The 16,606-nt window shown below is 35.8% G+C and overlaps 1 protein-coding gene and 1 long non-coding RNA gene across 2 annotated transcripts; both read right to left on the bottom strand.

The window, feature by feature from the left end:
* Nucleotides 1-2,282: 2,282 nt before the first annotated feature.
* On the bottom strand, nucleotides 2,283-9,128 carry LOC112750642 (HIPL1 protein). The gene is made up of 7 exons (XM_025799447.3): nucleotides 8,627-9,128; nucleotides 8,342-8,499; nucleotides 6,148-6,954; nucleotides 5,836-6,052; nucleotides 5,239-5,417; nucleotides 4,678-4,919; nucleotides 2,283-2,810 (listed from the first exon to the last, which is right to left on the bottom strand). The coding sequence occupies exons 1-7, from the start codon at nucleotides 8,820-8,822 to the stop codon at nucleotides 2,402-2,404; spliced, it is 2,208 nt and encodes a 735-aa protein (XP_025655232.1). The 5' UTR covers nucleotides 8,823-9,128; the 3' UTR covers nucleotides 2,283-2,401.
* Nucleotides 9,129-14,107: 4,979 nt separating this feature from the next.
* LOC112747148 (uncharacterized) lies at nucleotides 14,108-15,218 on the bottom strand. Its single transcript, XR_003174805.3, has 2 exons — nucleotides 15,040-15,218; nucleotides 14,108-14,390 (listed from the first exon to the last, which is right to left on the bottom strand). It is a non-coding gene; the product is annotated as an uncharacterized lncRNA (long non-coding RNA).
* Nucleotides 15,219-16,606: the final 1,388 nt, after the last annotated feature.

The following is a 16,606-nucleotide window of genomic DNA, read 5'->3' as shown; positions in this document are numbered from 1 at the left end:
ACTGCGGCGCCTCCTGTCAGCCGTTCGTGGAGCTGCAAAGAGCATCGCCGTCGAAGCCGCACTGTCGTGTCACCGTCAAGTAAACTAGAACGCAAGAGAGGAAGGGGGCGACTGTGCCGCTACTGTAGTCGCCCGTGAGTTGCACGGTGCCGTTGGAGTCGCCGTTGAGCTGCTCTATTTCACAGTGGCTGAGCTCTGGTACTCCCTGTTTGTCGAGCTTGTGGTGTTGATGCGGGAATCACTGTCGGAGCAGGAGAAGATTGTGTCGCTATGATTCTGGCTGCTGGGAGCAGCTCTGTAGCCGCCGGAACCACCATCGAGGCTACCGCTACTTGGTCCGGTTGTTACTCCTTAGTTATTGTAAGCATTTTCATTTCGAAAATCTTTGAAATTCAGTATTCTATGATATTTGTTAGAGATTCTGAGGTTCTAGAAACGTAAGGTCGATTTCCGGTTGTTGCACAAAAAATAGAATAAAAATATATCAACTGGAACCGGGAGCTCCAGGTACTCGCAAACTAATTTGAAAGCCCGAATGGCTGCCCAGCTATTAGGATGCAATTGAGACGGCGCCACGGAGCAACGATTCATCAATGCCTAAACGAACTCCGAAAAAGGGAGGCGTACCCCCAGCCGGGTAAATATCAACTCGTATACCCACATCCAGTCGGGTACTCAGGGCGAGACGGGATTTAGGTAGCAAACCCTCTCATCAGATTCAGGGAGTTCTAGCTCATACTGACGCTGATCACGAAGCCGCTGGAGATCTGCCTCCGTCACCCAAGACGGCGTTCTCCAAACATCAGAGGTCACGCAATAGTACGTCGAGAGAACGCCACCAGTCGGAACCACGGGGGCTCCAACACTTTCACTCCTCTGCCGGACCATACCTAAAAAAGGGAGAGGGGCACCACCATCAACCCACCGGAACCAGGCGGAAGAAAATCATGCAAACACCAAATCTATCTAGCACAAACCAAAAATACACCCAGAACAGTGGTGCTCACCCCTTCTAATAACCCACTACTCCTACTCAAAACACAGCTCCATCATGAAGAAAATACAGGATACAAACTAAACGAAAGAGATGAGCAAAACAATCAAAACATAAAAAGAGGAGAGAAACACCAACCTAATAAAGACTGAAGCGAAGATCAAGGAGTAATCCATAGCACAGGACAGACGCACAGAACGCACAAACGATTTAGGAAAATTCGAAGCAACAAGAATAGCGCAGAGAGGAAGAAGAAGAAAAACTAAATGCAAGGGAAATAGAAAATCAGAAATGGTTGCCAAGCGCTTTCGAAAAATGAAAAGACAAAAGGAAAAAATTAAGAAAAAGACCAAAATGTCCCCTCACATTAAATACCATTATGACACCTTGAAAAATACAAATAATAGACCTCCCTTCGGAAAGAGCAACAGGCACATGATAAAGATGCCCGAACCGACCAAGGTTCAAGCAATCCCCCACACCGTACCCATACGGCACGACCATGAAACTCCCAGGGCTTCTGACCTCGACAGGGGAAACCGGACCACGAGCCCCTCATCAAGTCACAACAACAAAAAAGTCCTTTCAGCGACGACATCGAGCACACTCGCTCTCTCGCTCCGGGGGTAGCTGTTACAAACCCGGTTCCCGGGTCCCACAATGAACGGCCTCCGAACCGACTACTCGGGTTCAAGCCTTCTATTAGCAGCCTAAAACGGTCCTCCAATCTCTAACCAACATTCAAATTCGAATACCTCCATTATCTTAACCAGACAAAATAAGATGAGATAACTACCACTAGCTATATAAAGGAGAGCCAGAGGCCCCCTCAAGTACGTTACTCATTCCACACACCTTACACCTCTCATATCCATTCTTACTTAGCATCGAGGTGTCTTTGCAGGTACCATCCCCATTGCTCCAGTCAGATAATCTAGCGACCACCTCAACTCGCAACTCCTCGATCCATCACACAACACGTACCAGAGACTTCTAGTACAAATTTGTTGTTTAAATTATAATTTGATTATCATTCAATAATATTATTGTATTATAATTTTATAATATTGTATTATATGAAATTATAAAAGTATTATTTATTCTTATTATTTAAATTTTTATTTTATTATTATTTTATATATTTTTATTTAATTATTACGGGTCAAATGGTTCGATTAGTGCCCTACCAATTGAACTATTGACCTAGTAGTAATCCAACAACTTTGTCAAATCGATCGTCGTTCAATTCTTATAACTATGATTCTAACACATCGCAAATGCACTTAAATGTCTGAAATAAAAAATCGGATTTTAGATTCTGAGTTCACTTATTAGCTGTTGTAAATTATGCATATAGGGAAACAAAAGTTAGAAATGAAATTAATAAATACGAAAGATCATAACATACTACAATAAAGTCAATAAGATCATCAAGATGGATGAAAATTGCAGCAGCATAAGATATCCAGACACGTTACTCCAACGGATAGCAAGAGATGGAGAAGGACCAGGAGGTTGGCTTGTAGGATTAGTTGCAGTTGTCTTTTCCAGAGAGCAAGCATAGCTGCAGCGACTCGGCCGCACAACTCGGTAAACGCCAGCGCTGGCAAGGATATAGACATCTTTGTTGTTGTCTTCACCAAATGAAAAGATATAACCTAATGCTGGAAGGGAGCTCCCAGGTGCCGAGTCACATTTGAGAGCAGAATCATGTGCACACTTGAAAGGGGTTTTGTTAGTGCTGAAATTTCCACTGTTTTCTGGGTCTTCTGTGGCTGCCCATATTGCTCCAGCATACAAATCTCCATACAAATACCTGAAATCAATTTCAATGATATAATGTATAAGGAAACATAGCAGCTATAATATTCATTTATTTTAATCAAATACCTGGTTATAATATAATGTATAAGGAAACAAAGTACTTAAATTTGGTTTCTAATTCGTATTCGGACATTATTACCAACCAACTATTTGTAGTTTTGTACATCTATTTGGTTGCATAATATTTATAACATCAATTAGTCTTTTATTGTATATTGTATACGTAGACAACAATCGTTCTGCAGTAGATTGATAGTTATCTTATGCAATAAAGGAGCGAATTGTTAAGAATTAATTTTATATAAATATGAATAATTATCATATTTTTGGAGATCAATTTAAGCATATTGCATATATAGGTGCTATAGGTGTTATTTGTTCTAATCCAAGAATTTATATATCCAAATCAAGGCATGAGGAATGAGGATGCTACACTGAAAAGAGAAAGGAAAATTTTGTTGTTAAAATTAGGTTAAATTACTTTAGAAATCTATAGTTTTCACATAATTTGTTTTTATAACTTAAAAGTTTATAATTAATTAATTTTTTATATTGTACAAAAAAAAATTTCAATCCAAGTCCTATAGTATAAAAATATATAATCAAGTACTTATACTATTTAAAGATTTTCAACTAAGTAGCCCTATATTAAATTATGAAGGCTAATTTTTTTTAGATATAGAACAAGATTGTGTATAATTTATGTTAATGGTTAATTGGTGTGTTTTTCTTTGATATGGATTTTTATTTTTATTTTTAAATAACAATTAAGACCCTCATATTTGAAGAATAATGAAATTTGTAGAAAGATTTGAGGGTCAGATTTCCTAAATTCACAAATCGGAGGGTCTCCGATTTGTGTTAAAATATTTTTTTATCACCGTAAAAAATTTTTTAATGCTAAAATACAAATTTGATGGTCAGATTTGTATATTTAAAAAAAATTAAAATAAGAAAAAACATATCTAACCCTCATATTTGCATGTTAAAAGAAAAAATTAAAGGTCACAAATCAGATTTGTGCTCTCCACATGAAAAAAAAAACCACATCAAGTGTCCACATTGTTTGAAATTACCATTTTAAGCCCAACACAAAATAAAAAGTGGATTGAAAAACGTTTGTGTCATATAGTAATAGGGATGGCAATGGGTAGAGTAGGGTAGGGTTTGGATCCAACCCTAACCCTACCCGCGGGTTGAAATTTTTATATAAATTAAACCCTATCCTATCCACGGGTTGAGAATTTCCCAACCCTAACCCTACCCGCTCTTAACCCGCGAGTACCCGACCCTACCCGCGAGTTACAAAAAATAATATATATAACTTGATGATAATTTAAAATAGAACTGATTTTTATGTAAAAAAAAATATTAAATTATCAATTAATGATTTTCTTTTAGTGGTTAAGGATCTTTTGCATTTAGTGAGAGGTCTTTGATTCAACATCCACTTACAACATATTTTTATATAAGTATATAACATAAACATATATAGAGTGCGGGTTGGTCGGGTAGGGTTGAGGCTCAACCCACACCCTACTCGACCTGCACGAGAACCCTACCCGCACTCTATCCTACCGCTGTGGATTGGGTTGGTAACCCTACCCGATCGGGTGGGATCGGTTTGGATACCCGCGGGTAAGATACATATTGCCACCCCTATATAGTAATTTAATTAAAAATGCTCAACTTCATTTCTTCCCGATACAGGGATCTCATTGAAATTAGTGAACAGCAAAGGGACTTAATCACAAATTTTCAAAACTATAGCAAGTTCCAGAGTAATTAAACCACAAAAATAATTTGATGCATTCCTCAGTTAGACATGCTTTATGTGCTTACTGAAGAAAACTTATTACCTTCCATATGTGCAAGGATCAGTGGTAGAACGATAGATATATCCCCCAGTTATTGATGCTGATCCTTCATTCTTGTTGACAACTGAATGGTTGTATCCAAGTATTGGGAAAATTGGATTAATAGATTTTACAGAGGTATTGCCTTCCGCTGATTGAGTGGGGTTGAAGAGATAAGGGCCCTCGTAAACACTCCATCCATAGTTTCCGCCCTTTGTGATGAGATCTACCTCCTCGTATAGATCCTGCATAAAAATCAGTTGTTAATAATTGAGAATGTTCTACTAAGTACTAACTCACAAATTTAGCATTACACTTTGTAGGAAATGTATCCTCACATGTGAAATTTTACATGTTGGTTTTTACTATTGATTAGATTATTTTCTTTAATGATTCAGTATTTAGCTTAACCTTGATTGATGGTAAAAATCAACACAGATAACGTCTAGATGAGATGATCGATTTCCCACTTTGTAGGAATAACATGTAGAGCTTGAACTTTGAAGTGAGTCAACAGTGATGTAATTATAGTTCAAAAATGTGTCGGTAAAAGCATCCACAAACCTGTCCAACATCTGCACACACAAAGTAGGAAGGTCTTTCTGAATCAAAACTGCATCGCCATGGATTTCTTAGTCCTAAGGCCCATATTTCAGGCTGCAGATCTTTGTCTTCACTAAATGGATTATCCTTTGGAATGGAATAGTTACCCCATAGCCCAAGTTTGCTAATTTCAGCTGCACCTGAAAAATTCAAGAATAAATGTCATTTCCAAAAGCATGTGAGTACACCTTTTTGAAAGTAAGAAACTGAATAAAATCATAGCATACGGTTGAGGAGCAATGTATTCCCTACACAAGTACTAACTGTGGTTCATAATAATTTTACCTCTTTTTGTACATATTTTTTTAGTGTCTACATAGTATTTTGGTGTCTACATAGTATCTAGTTAATTTATGAATGTATGGAAAAATAAGTCAAACAACAGTCATTGTGAACCGGAGGTAGTAATTCTAAGCTGACATATGAATCAAGGAATGGGTATGCAGTTTATTTCAGTATGTTTTTGTGATTAAATTAGAAGTATTCCTTTACAGAGAACTCAGTATGCATACGTAGGTAAATGAGAGAACCAGGGGAACTATGCTTAGTAATACCTACTTGGGATATTGTCTACGTCAATCCTCATAATCTTTCCGAGTAAAGATTTCTTGTTTTGGGAAAAATTGTTTGGATCACCTGAGCCTCCTCCATCACCCATCATGAAGTATAGATATCCATCTTCTGGACCAAAGAGTATCTGACCTCCATGATGAGATGTATAAGGGAGGCCCATGGTAAATATTCTCCTCACTTCTGTTGGTTTTGCACTTTCAGCCTGCAAAAAAAATTAGAATTCAGTTCAACTCATTTAATATACTCTTCTAGAAAGTAGAAACTACTTTTTTTTTGTATGTGAGGATCAGCATTTACCGAGGAAGGCTGAGATCCGGTACCATTAGTGGTGTATTCTGCGATAACAGTTTGATACTGGCATGGTGGGGAACCATGATCAGTACCTATTTTTGATGGATCACAATTAACATCTGAATTACATGCACATCTTCCATTGCATCCCGACCACTTGGACTTATCACAGTTAAATGAAGCAAAGAATCGACCATTTTGCGCGAAATTCGGATGAAACGCCATTCCCATCATTCCAAATAGAGTATTAAAATAAACTTGGTCAGTTAGATCAACAAAGGGACTTGATTCGTCAAGCTTTAACGTTCCACCCGATTCCTTGTCTGGAAGTGTTGCCAGCCAAACCTTGCCCATCTGATTAGAGAAGAATGCTCGGTTAGAGCCATCAGGATGAGCTGCCATGCTAAGGTAAGATCCATTGCCAATTTTCTCAAGGCACAAGCCAAGAGGAGGGTTGATAGGTGTTGCGGTTTTGTTTAGTGCAACAGGTTCGCCTTCAAAACACACTGAAGTATTAGTCGATGTTCCACCAAAAGCGCTACAAAAGTCAGTTTTGGACTGCCACAAGTTAGTCAATTTTGTTGCATTGGCCTTAATTTGTGGTCCTCCTGCTTGTCCTTGCAATGAAGGGGCAAAAGGTGAATTTGTTATGTACACAGTTTGGCATGTATCCCATACTTGAGAGCAGAAATCCTCCACTGCTGCTGCCTTTGACTGTGACGAATTTGCTGGTACGGTGGAGTTGCAAAGCACTGGCACTGATCTCGGAGAGGATTGAACTGTATATAGCTCTGCTGAAAATGGGTCGCACCTCTACAACAAAGAAAGTATGCAAAGAAATGAATGGAGGTATGAATTTTTGAATTGTCTGAAAAGTGTTAAGTATGGTCCACTAGTAGAGATGTCAACATGTTGAGATCTCAATGCAGTTGGTCACTTTACATGACAAGAAAATTTGTTGAAGCATGTGACACTTTTGCTGTGACATTTTGTCAGTATATTTTATTTTATTTTATTTTATTTTCTTGTTTTTTTTTTGTTGGCCAGAACAGTACATCATGTAATTAATAATACTAATGTGTGTTGAGTCTTGTCTAACAGTGTCTAAGTATGAAAAGTTCTTTAACTAGAACTTGATTATGCAGCAAAACAGAATAAGAGAGAAAGGTTTTTGTGTAGTATTGAATGGAAAATTGAGAAATGACATTACACTGTAATTTGGCAATACGGCAGCTTATATACATAATACATAACAAGTCTAAAAGGGAGAGAGCTAAATCAAGAAATCACTACAAGATGCTAAAGAAAGCTTCTCCAAGAATCTGTTGAATAACAGCATTAACAGATTCTCTAAAACTAGAAACTGGAAGTTACTCACTATGCAAGTTACCAACTAAGCTAACTAACTATATAAGTTGCTAACTATCTCATTCCTTAATAAAGTAGAGATATTTTGAAGCTTGTAATTATTAAATTTGAAGTAAACGTGACTAATGATTCAACATGTTTTTAGAAGTTACAAATTGTTTCAGGTGTTAGTGACCAATTAAACTGAAGTTAGAATGAATTTGCACGAGTTACCAATTCAATGTTGTCTAGTGTAGACAACTTTTAATGGTTGCACATCTAACATTCTTGGTAATAATTTAGAAAACAACATACATAAACAGAACATTTGAAATATGCAAATATTTATATCAGCAATGTGCAGATCAGTTCTGACTTCTTTGGGAAAATGTACTCAACTTCCACTCCTTTCTTCTGAGTTAAGAACCAATAAAATTCCTCTACCCATTCAATATTTCACCATGGATTGCTACAAGCAAAATTACAGCCATGACTTTACAGGCATGAAAATTTGACAAAAGAATTAGTCTAGACTTCAGGGAAAATCATCTATGACAAATTGAGAAAGCTCTTGAAGCTCAAATCTCAATATATGGACCAGATGTTAATGTCGTGAAGAAAAGATAAACCTGAAATCATTACTCACTAGTTGCTCACTGATGCCACAACTCAAACATGAAGAAGTTAAATGGTTTATTTCAGTATACAATTCCTACTTCTAATGGTTGCACGGTGAAAGGGAAATTCAGTACACAGTAAACAGGTAAACGAGAGAACCAAGGTAACTTTGAAAATATGCTTTCAGGTAATAAATAAATAAATAAAAACAAAACAAAAAACAAATATCACTTACCGCACAAAGTATTGATTTCAAAACTGAGGCACAGGCGGGATCAGAGACTTTCATGGCTTGAAACTGCTTTTGTATTTGTGCATCTTGTGTGGAGTTGCAACATGTGCTTCCATTGTAAGGACAAAATCCAAGGGTTTTATTCAGGGTAAAGGGTGCCCCTACAGGAGCAACAAGAAATCAATAATAAATAATACAAACAGGGAAGTAAGGCTATGGAATCTATAAAACTAAAAAATGGACCAAAAAAGAAAAGAAAGAAAAAAATGGAAAGATAACTAGACTTACTGGAATCAACGCATAGAGGAAGTGAAACTGCACAATCCAAAAGCAGCAACAAGCAACAAAATAAGAAGGTGGTGGAAAATAGAACACCCTTCTTCATCTCACCATAAACCAGTTGAAACTTGAAACTCCTCTTACAATTCAACTTATATATACATTCAAATCCGCAAGCCTTCGCAGTATTTTGACTTGGTGGCATAAGATATTGTATTGATTCAAGGGAAACAGGCTTTTTGCCAAATTCTACTTATCACAGTGCTAGATTTAGAGAGCCAAATCACTCTCATTCTTTTGTCACATTTTCGTTTTTTTTTTCAATATATATATATATATATAATTCAAATTCAACCTTTCTTGTCTTCAACTGCTGTTTTTAAGTCAACTCTACCCTCAATGTTTTAATATTGGATTCAGACCTGTCTATTAAAAAATAAAATAAAAAATAGAAAATGGGGGAAAGAAATTGCCCAACCACTGGCGTTGAAGTTGAAGTCCCTTTCAGTTCGCAGTTTCACGGATTGAAGACTGAATAAAGAAGCATCAAGTTGTAAGCGGTGTCTTGTTTCTGCAGTTGACTTTTGTTTTTAATTAATTTTCTACCTTAATTAATATTGGAGTTAAGTACGATTTTGGTCTTTAAGGCAGGGTTAGAAAATTTTTTTCGTTTTCGACTTTTTTTTTTTGCTACAAAATAGTTCCAAAAATTTAACTTAGTTTTAAAATTGTCCTTTTTACCAAATTTTTTATTTTTATTCCGAAAATATCCTAATTAAAAAAATAAAAAATAAAAAGAAAAAAAAGGAGACAAGTTAAAGGGGTAAAGAGATTCACACTTCGTGGGGGGTTCAAGGAAGAAGGTGGGGAAGGGGAGGGGAAGCACCACTGCTCCTCCCCGTCGCTGCCGCTCCTCGTCGTTCGGTCACACCAACGGCAGAGGGGAGGGTTCCAGATCTCACTCAACTAACGGCAAGAGAAGATAAAGCAGAGGGAGAGAGAAAGAGAAGCGGAGAGGAAGAGAAGAGAGGAAGGAGGCGCTGAAGAAGACCACGTCCAGCCACGCCCTGCCGTCGTCCTAATTGCGAACTGCCGTCGTCGGTCGCCATCGAACCATGTCCCATCGCTGCCACTGGAGTGAGTTCACGTCGACGCTTACAGATCCGCGAGGTTGGACGATCGTCGATGCTCCTCGCTGGACGCCAGCAAATCCATTGGTATTTCATTGTTGTTGCTTCTGCTTCTGTCTTCTACTTCTGCTTTTGCTTCTATTTTTGCTTCTGCTTCTGCTTCTGTTTTTGTTGTTGCTGTGATTCCATTATCCATTGTTGTTGTTTCGTTGTTATTTTGCTTTTGTTTTTGCTTCTGCTTTTGTTGCTGCTGTGATTCCATTATTCATTGTTGTTGTTGTTGATGATTCTACTTCTGCTTTCTGCTTCTGTTTCTGTTTCTCCTTCTGCCTCTACTTCTGCCTCTGCTTTCTGATTAATTTTGGGAAAGAAGGGGAAGGGTATTTTTGTCCGAAAGACAATTTTAAAACTAAGTTAAACCTTCAGGACCATTTTGTAGCAAAAAAAAGGTCGAGGACGAAAAAATTTTTCAGCCCCTACCTTAGAGACCAAAATCATACTTAACCCTTAATATTGATGGTTTTTGGACTAACCGACGTGGAAGATAATACTAAAATAAATAAATAAATGACCAAAATTGCCCCATTCAAGTCTAATTACTTTGTTGGTAGTTAGAATTTTTAATTAGGTTTTATATATTTTTTTAATTGAGTCTTTATATTATATAAGATTTGTAATTAAATTTTTAGGTGATAACTACTGTTTTGGTCCCTAACATTTACGGTCAAAATCAAATTCGTCCTTAACTTTATTTTGAATTTAAAATCGTCCTGAACATTTTAGTTGGTATTGAAATCGTCCTTTTGACCATTTTACCCTTCTCACTGACCCTACTTACTCGCCTCTCTGACCCAATCCTTTCTTCTTCATCTCCACTGTCATACTCTTCTTCTCATTCTCGTTCACACACTTTCTTCTTCTCTGATCAATGGAGTTTCTTCTATGATGGCCGCTTCGCTTTACGTTGTTGACCTTCACCTCGACATTTCTGATGGATAGCTCTCGAAGTTAAGAGTCTGGCCTCTATTCGCGTTTACAAGGACTCCTCTACCGGCAGTTTCCTTGGTTATGGCTATGTTAACTTTGTCGCAACAAACAAAGAGAGGGAGTAGAAGCAACTAACAATGGTGGTGGTTCCAGATTTTCTTTTCCTCCCTTTTCATGCGGCAATTTCCAAGAGCAGCAATAGTAGTTTCGGTGGTGGTGGCCACGGTTTTGAGCTCTCTCCTCACTTCTTCTCTCTCACCCTCTCTTCCCCGCATTCTCACTCTCTTCTTAAACTCTTTTTCTGGTGACCCAATCAATGGCAGTAGCGGCAGATTCCCTCGCTGTCATGACCAACTCTCCCTTCTTCTTTTTCTCTTCTCTCACTAAGTTCACTGTATCTCTCTTCTGTTTTATTTTTTTTCTTTCTTTCAAAAAAAAATATGAACCATTATGATGTTGTTGAATTTGAAGAATTGGATTACAGTGAATGATGTTGTTCGTACTATTCTAGAATTTAAATGTATGTTATTGATGATGAATTTTTTGAATCTGAATGTTATGTTGTGTTGTGTTGTTGTTGATGGAGTTATCACATCTCTCTTGTCTCTTTGTTTTAATTTTTTCTTTTTCACTTTAAAAAAAAAAATATAAATCGCTATGATGTTGTTGATGAGTTTGAAGAATTGAATTACAATGAGGGATGTTGATACTATTTTTGAATTCAAATGTTATGTTATTGATGATGAATTTTTTGAATTTGAATGTTATGTTATGTTGTGTTGTTGTTGATGAATTGAAATGGGTAGATGCGGGATGCAAAGTAGTTGGTAGTTGATGGGAATAAGGGTGGTGGCAATAGTTGCGGTGAATGGTGGGGGTTAGAGAAAGAAAAAAATATAAGGGTATTTCGTCTAAAAATGTGAAAATGACGATTTTAATACCAAATAAAACATTGAGGATAATTTTAAATTCAAAATAAAGTTATGGACGAATTTGATTTTGACCGTAAACGTTAGAGACCAAAACAGTACTTATCCCAAATTTTTATTATAACAAAAATATTATATATTTTGTTAAACAAAACGAATATACCAAACATTTAATTGAATATTTCATTTTATTTAACATAATATTTTGTTAATTTTAATAATTTTGTCACAATAAAGACATAATTATAAAATTTGATATAGTATAAGCACTCAATTCAAAAGAAAAAATATATAAAAACCTAATTAAAAATTTGATAAAACTATAAAGATTAGTGGAATAATTAAACTTTTTGAATATGCAAATAAAAATATCCCTACTTTTCTCCACAATAAAAATATCTTTAAAATATTTTAAAATGTAATAAAAATAACTAACATTAAATATATATTATCAAAAAGTGATTTCAAAATTAAATTTTGATTTGTGTTTCAAATATATTAAAAAAAGAGACATTTTATTCTTTAAGTTTGGTGATTTTATGCTAATTAAATTTTTTCTTACGATTTTTTGTCAATGACTAAGAATATTTATAAAAAATTTAAAAATTAAATTTTGATCTGACCTTTTATATATACTTTTTAAATAGTTATCTGAATATTTTTATAAAATTTTAGATCAAATGTATAAATAGGGCTAATTTTTTTATATGAAAGTGATGTGTGTGTTACGCTCGGTTATGGAGGTTAGGGGGTAATACACGATTGTAACGGCGCTTGTTTTTAACTAACGGTGAAGAAATCGGACGGTCCAATTTCTTTGAGGGGAGAGAGTGCAACACAAATCGGACGGTCCGATTTGTGAGCAGCAGGCAACGATCAACATTTTTGCATGTAAAAATCGGACCCACCAATTTCATGCATATGAATTTTTTTTAATTTCCGTAGAACACTAATCGGACGGTCTGATTTTAGTTCTTTAAGAAATTCAAACGGTAAAAAGGCAGTCGAACCGTCCGATTTGTTTGGTTATATACACCAACTTAGCCAAAGTCTCCATTTCTTCTTCTTCATCTCTAAATTTTCAACTTCTGAAACTCGTTTCCTCTGTCTTCCTCTCCATTGTTTCAAAAAAAATAATACCAAGGTTGAGATTGTTCAATGTGAGTATATTATCATGCGTAATAGAGTTATGTTAAAATATATTATCATAGACAGATTTTGTTAGAAACATCTGAATGAGTGAAATTTGTATGTGAGAATCTATTAAATATTGTTATTTCATTCACATTGTCATTTAAAGAACTAAAGGGTGTGATTGTGAGAAAATGGATCCTCAAATATCTAGGAGAGTGTCATGTATTTTGTACAGATATTCTATATCTGTGTTTGGCGGGTTCGTTCAATTTCAAACCAAATATGTAACCGATGAAGTGAGCATGCAAGAAATATTTTCAGTGTATATTGAAACTCGGTACCGAGTATCATTCATGGAGCTGTATATTGAGTTCAAGAAATCTAAAGCGGACTGGGATATTGAATTGGAAGATTATAATAGTAAAAGCGAGGAGGAGTTTGAAAGTAACTATGAGGTCGTTGATTCGGGTGTAGACGAAAATCAAGTTAACGATACTATGGAGACAGATGTGGCGGATATGGCAAATGTACTAGCAAACCAGCATCCGTTTGAGGAGCCTACTTTCATCCACTCGTTGGACTTGGATGCTATGCATACAATGGAGTTTCTTCGATATATAAATGTATGTATGTAATTTGTACATTTGTATGATAGATTAATATTGTAGATTGATTAGAGTACAGGACCAACATATGTGATCTGTAAAATTTAATTTATTAAATAGTAGTATTAGGTAACTTATTTATTTAGTTAAAAAATAAGATAATTAAGACTATTCTTTAAGAAAGTACTAAGTGAAAGAAATAATTCTAAAAACTAGAGAATGATTAACATTTAGAAAATTTTGAGCAACATTTTGTCCTTCGGGTTCTTCTAGGATTTCCTTTATTTTATATATATATATATAGTGAGAGAGGGTCATATGAACGTCAAAAATACCTTTTTTTTATTGTTTGCTTGATTCTTAAAAGAGCATAATATACACATTTTGTTTGCTATGTACAAAGCTTTGTGCAGATTTGGTAACTTCATACCGTAGTTATAGTAGAGGAGAAAAAAAAACTTCTTTTTCAAATGGTTTGGTTCAAGGTTGCGAGAACCGGACCGGTCAATGAATCGGTAAGGCAACTGGTTCACTGGTTCAATAGTCCGACCGAGGTTAAACCGGAGTTCAACCGGTTTAATTAAACATTAAATAAAAATTAATGTATGTAATGCTTGATCACTATCTAGTTGTTCTATCTTCAAAAATAAAAATTTCTAATTAGTAATAACTACAAGTTACAAACACAAATTTACACAAATTAAATTCAGTTACAGCCAATGACTAAATATTGATAGTTAAATAGATTTACAGAATTTCTAATCACATCAAAAAGCAAACAATACATGCAGCACCAAAAGTTCAAAACAGAAAATTATCAATTACATTCGACATCAAAAGTTCAGAAAATAAATTCAGAAGTCATAATCCAAACAATTAGACAATTAAATCAACAATTAACAAAGGGAAAGAGAGGGCTAATTCCATAATTTATAGCTTTGAAGATGCCCACAGCCTCATCAAGAAACTTAGCAGAGAAAGAGAGAACCTGGAGAACAAAGGGAAGAAACTCGACTGCTCAAGCGTTACACAGAGGTGAAAGCAAGGTCCCTAGAATACGCTCTTGTGAAAGTTAAAAGAACTCCTCCTATGAAATAAGAACGATTATCCGGCTAACCCATGCTCTTGGAAGAAGAACTAAAAGGGCTGGTGCAGACAAATACATCAATTCATACAATTCATACAGTATTCAACATAATTAAATTCATCAATTCATCAGTTAATTCACCAAACTCAATATAGCAGAATTCAATACAACAGAATTGAACTTATATAGCAAAGTTCAAAATTTCAAAATTGAATTTACATCAAATTTATTCAAAATTACAGAACCTTTAATCCATATAATTAACAAAAAAAATTGAAAAGCAGAACAAGAACTCAAAAGAAAAACTGAAAAACTCTGCATCTGCCATCTGAAGCTCTAAACTAAAATCTGCCCTAAATTTCTCACTGAATAAAAAAATCAATTGAAAATAAAAACCAAAAAATCCATGAACTCAATAACATCAGCAAGTCAACAACCCAGTTCATACAGAGAAACAAAATTCAGTAAGTCAACAAGTCAGCAACCCAAACCAAATAAACAAAATTCATTGAAAAAAAAAGATGTTATGTTAGAGACTTAGAATACTCACCGCGGAAGAGCACAGCCAGATGACGACGACCAGATGCCTGACGACGACCAGACGATGCCGATGACAAGGATGACAAGCCGACGACCAGATGCCCGACGATGACTAGACGGCCGACGACGACCAGAAGATCCCTCGTCTGCGACGGTGAAGCTTCGATCAGGCGTTTGTTGGAGGTGACAGTGGCGAGCTCACAGAACAAGATCAGAACCTCGAAAAATCAAAATCAAGAAGCATAGGTGAAAGAACAGAGTCTTACCGAATTCAGAAGGAGGCGGGCTCGGCCGGTGGTGGTCGCTGTTGCTGTCGATGGTTGGTGGGTGAACGGAGGCTACCGCCGAATGCTCAATTAGGTTAGGGGAAAGGGGAAGAAAGGGGAAGGAAAGGGAGGGGGGGATAACTCAGATTAGGGTTAGTGGCTTAGGAGACTTTCGCGAACGCCTTTCTCCTTTTTTTTTTTTTAAAATGCCAAAACGACGTCGTTTGGCGTCTGAAGTTGCAAACCACTGAACCGCCAAAAAACCGGACGGTTCTTCCGGTTCACCGGTTAATCGCCGGTTCGACCGGTTTTTTACCGGTTTTTTGTCAGACGGTTTTTAACATTACCCAGACTGACTAGGTAACCGGTTTTCGGTTTTCAGTTTTTCCGGTTGAATCGGTCGGTCCGGTCCGATTTTCAGAACCATAGTTTGGTTTGATCAACACGTTCTCTTTTCGAAGACAAAAAGTACCCATTAGTTTGAATGCCTTTCTAATGTCTTTAATTAATGATGTGTGACTTGCTTATGAATTATTGGAATAAAGGCTTCACAAATTCTGAGGTGGGTTGAGACTTGAGAGTTTAGAAACACATTATGAGGTGTTCTCATGATTAATGCCCTTCTTATGTCTTGTATATCTTTCTAATTTGCACTTATGACTTAGAGAAAAAATTCACAATAAAAAAATTGTTTAATACAGATAAAATTATAGATAGATTTGGTCTATATTACAGACGGATTTTTGGTCACCAATAAAATTACCAATGGATTTTGTTCTTCTGTAAAAGTCTCGTAAAAAATTATTTACCGACGAATTTTTTCGTCGATAAATTACAGATAGATTTTTACTAGTTACCGACAAATTTTTCCTCTGTAAATTTTTCCTCCAATTCACTGGAGCGTCAACCTTTCCGACGGATTTTTCGTCTGTAACTAGAGACAGATTTTCTGACGAATTTTTCATCAGTAATTAGAGACAGATTTTCCGACGAATTTTCTGTCGGTAATTAGAGACAAATTTTCTGACAGATTTTCTATCAGTAATTAGAGACAGATTTTCCGACGAATTTTTCGTCGATAATTGGCAACAGATTTTTCGACAGATTTTCCGTCAGTAATTGAAACCTTGGAAAACCATTCCAAACTCTGAATACAGATAGAAAATTCGTCTGTAAATCCGTCATTCAAATAAAATATTTTTTTAAATTTTTTTTTCATTACAAAATAAACCTATTTTCATACAAAATAAATATAAATTTAATAAATACAAATTTTTATCTAATTTGTATTCAAATATTTATAATATTTCA

This window comes from Arachis hypogaea, chromosome 15 (genome assembly GCF_003086295.3).
Source record: "Arachis hypogaea cultivar Tifrunner chromosome 15, arahy.Tifrunner.gnm2.J5K5, whole genome shotgun sequence".
NCBI lineage: Eukaryota > Viridiplantae > Streptophyta > Magnoliopsida > Fabales > Fabaceae > Arachis > Arachis hypogaea.
The sequence above is the reverse complement of the archived record's forward strand: the minus strand, read 5'-3'. Positions and strand labels throughout refer to the sequence as shown.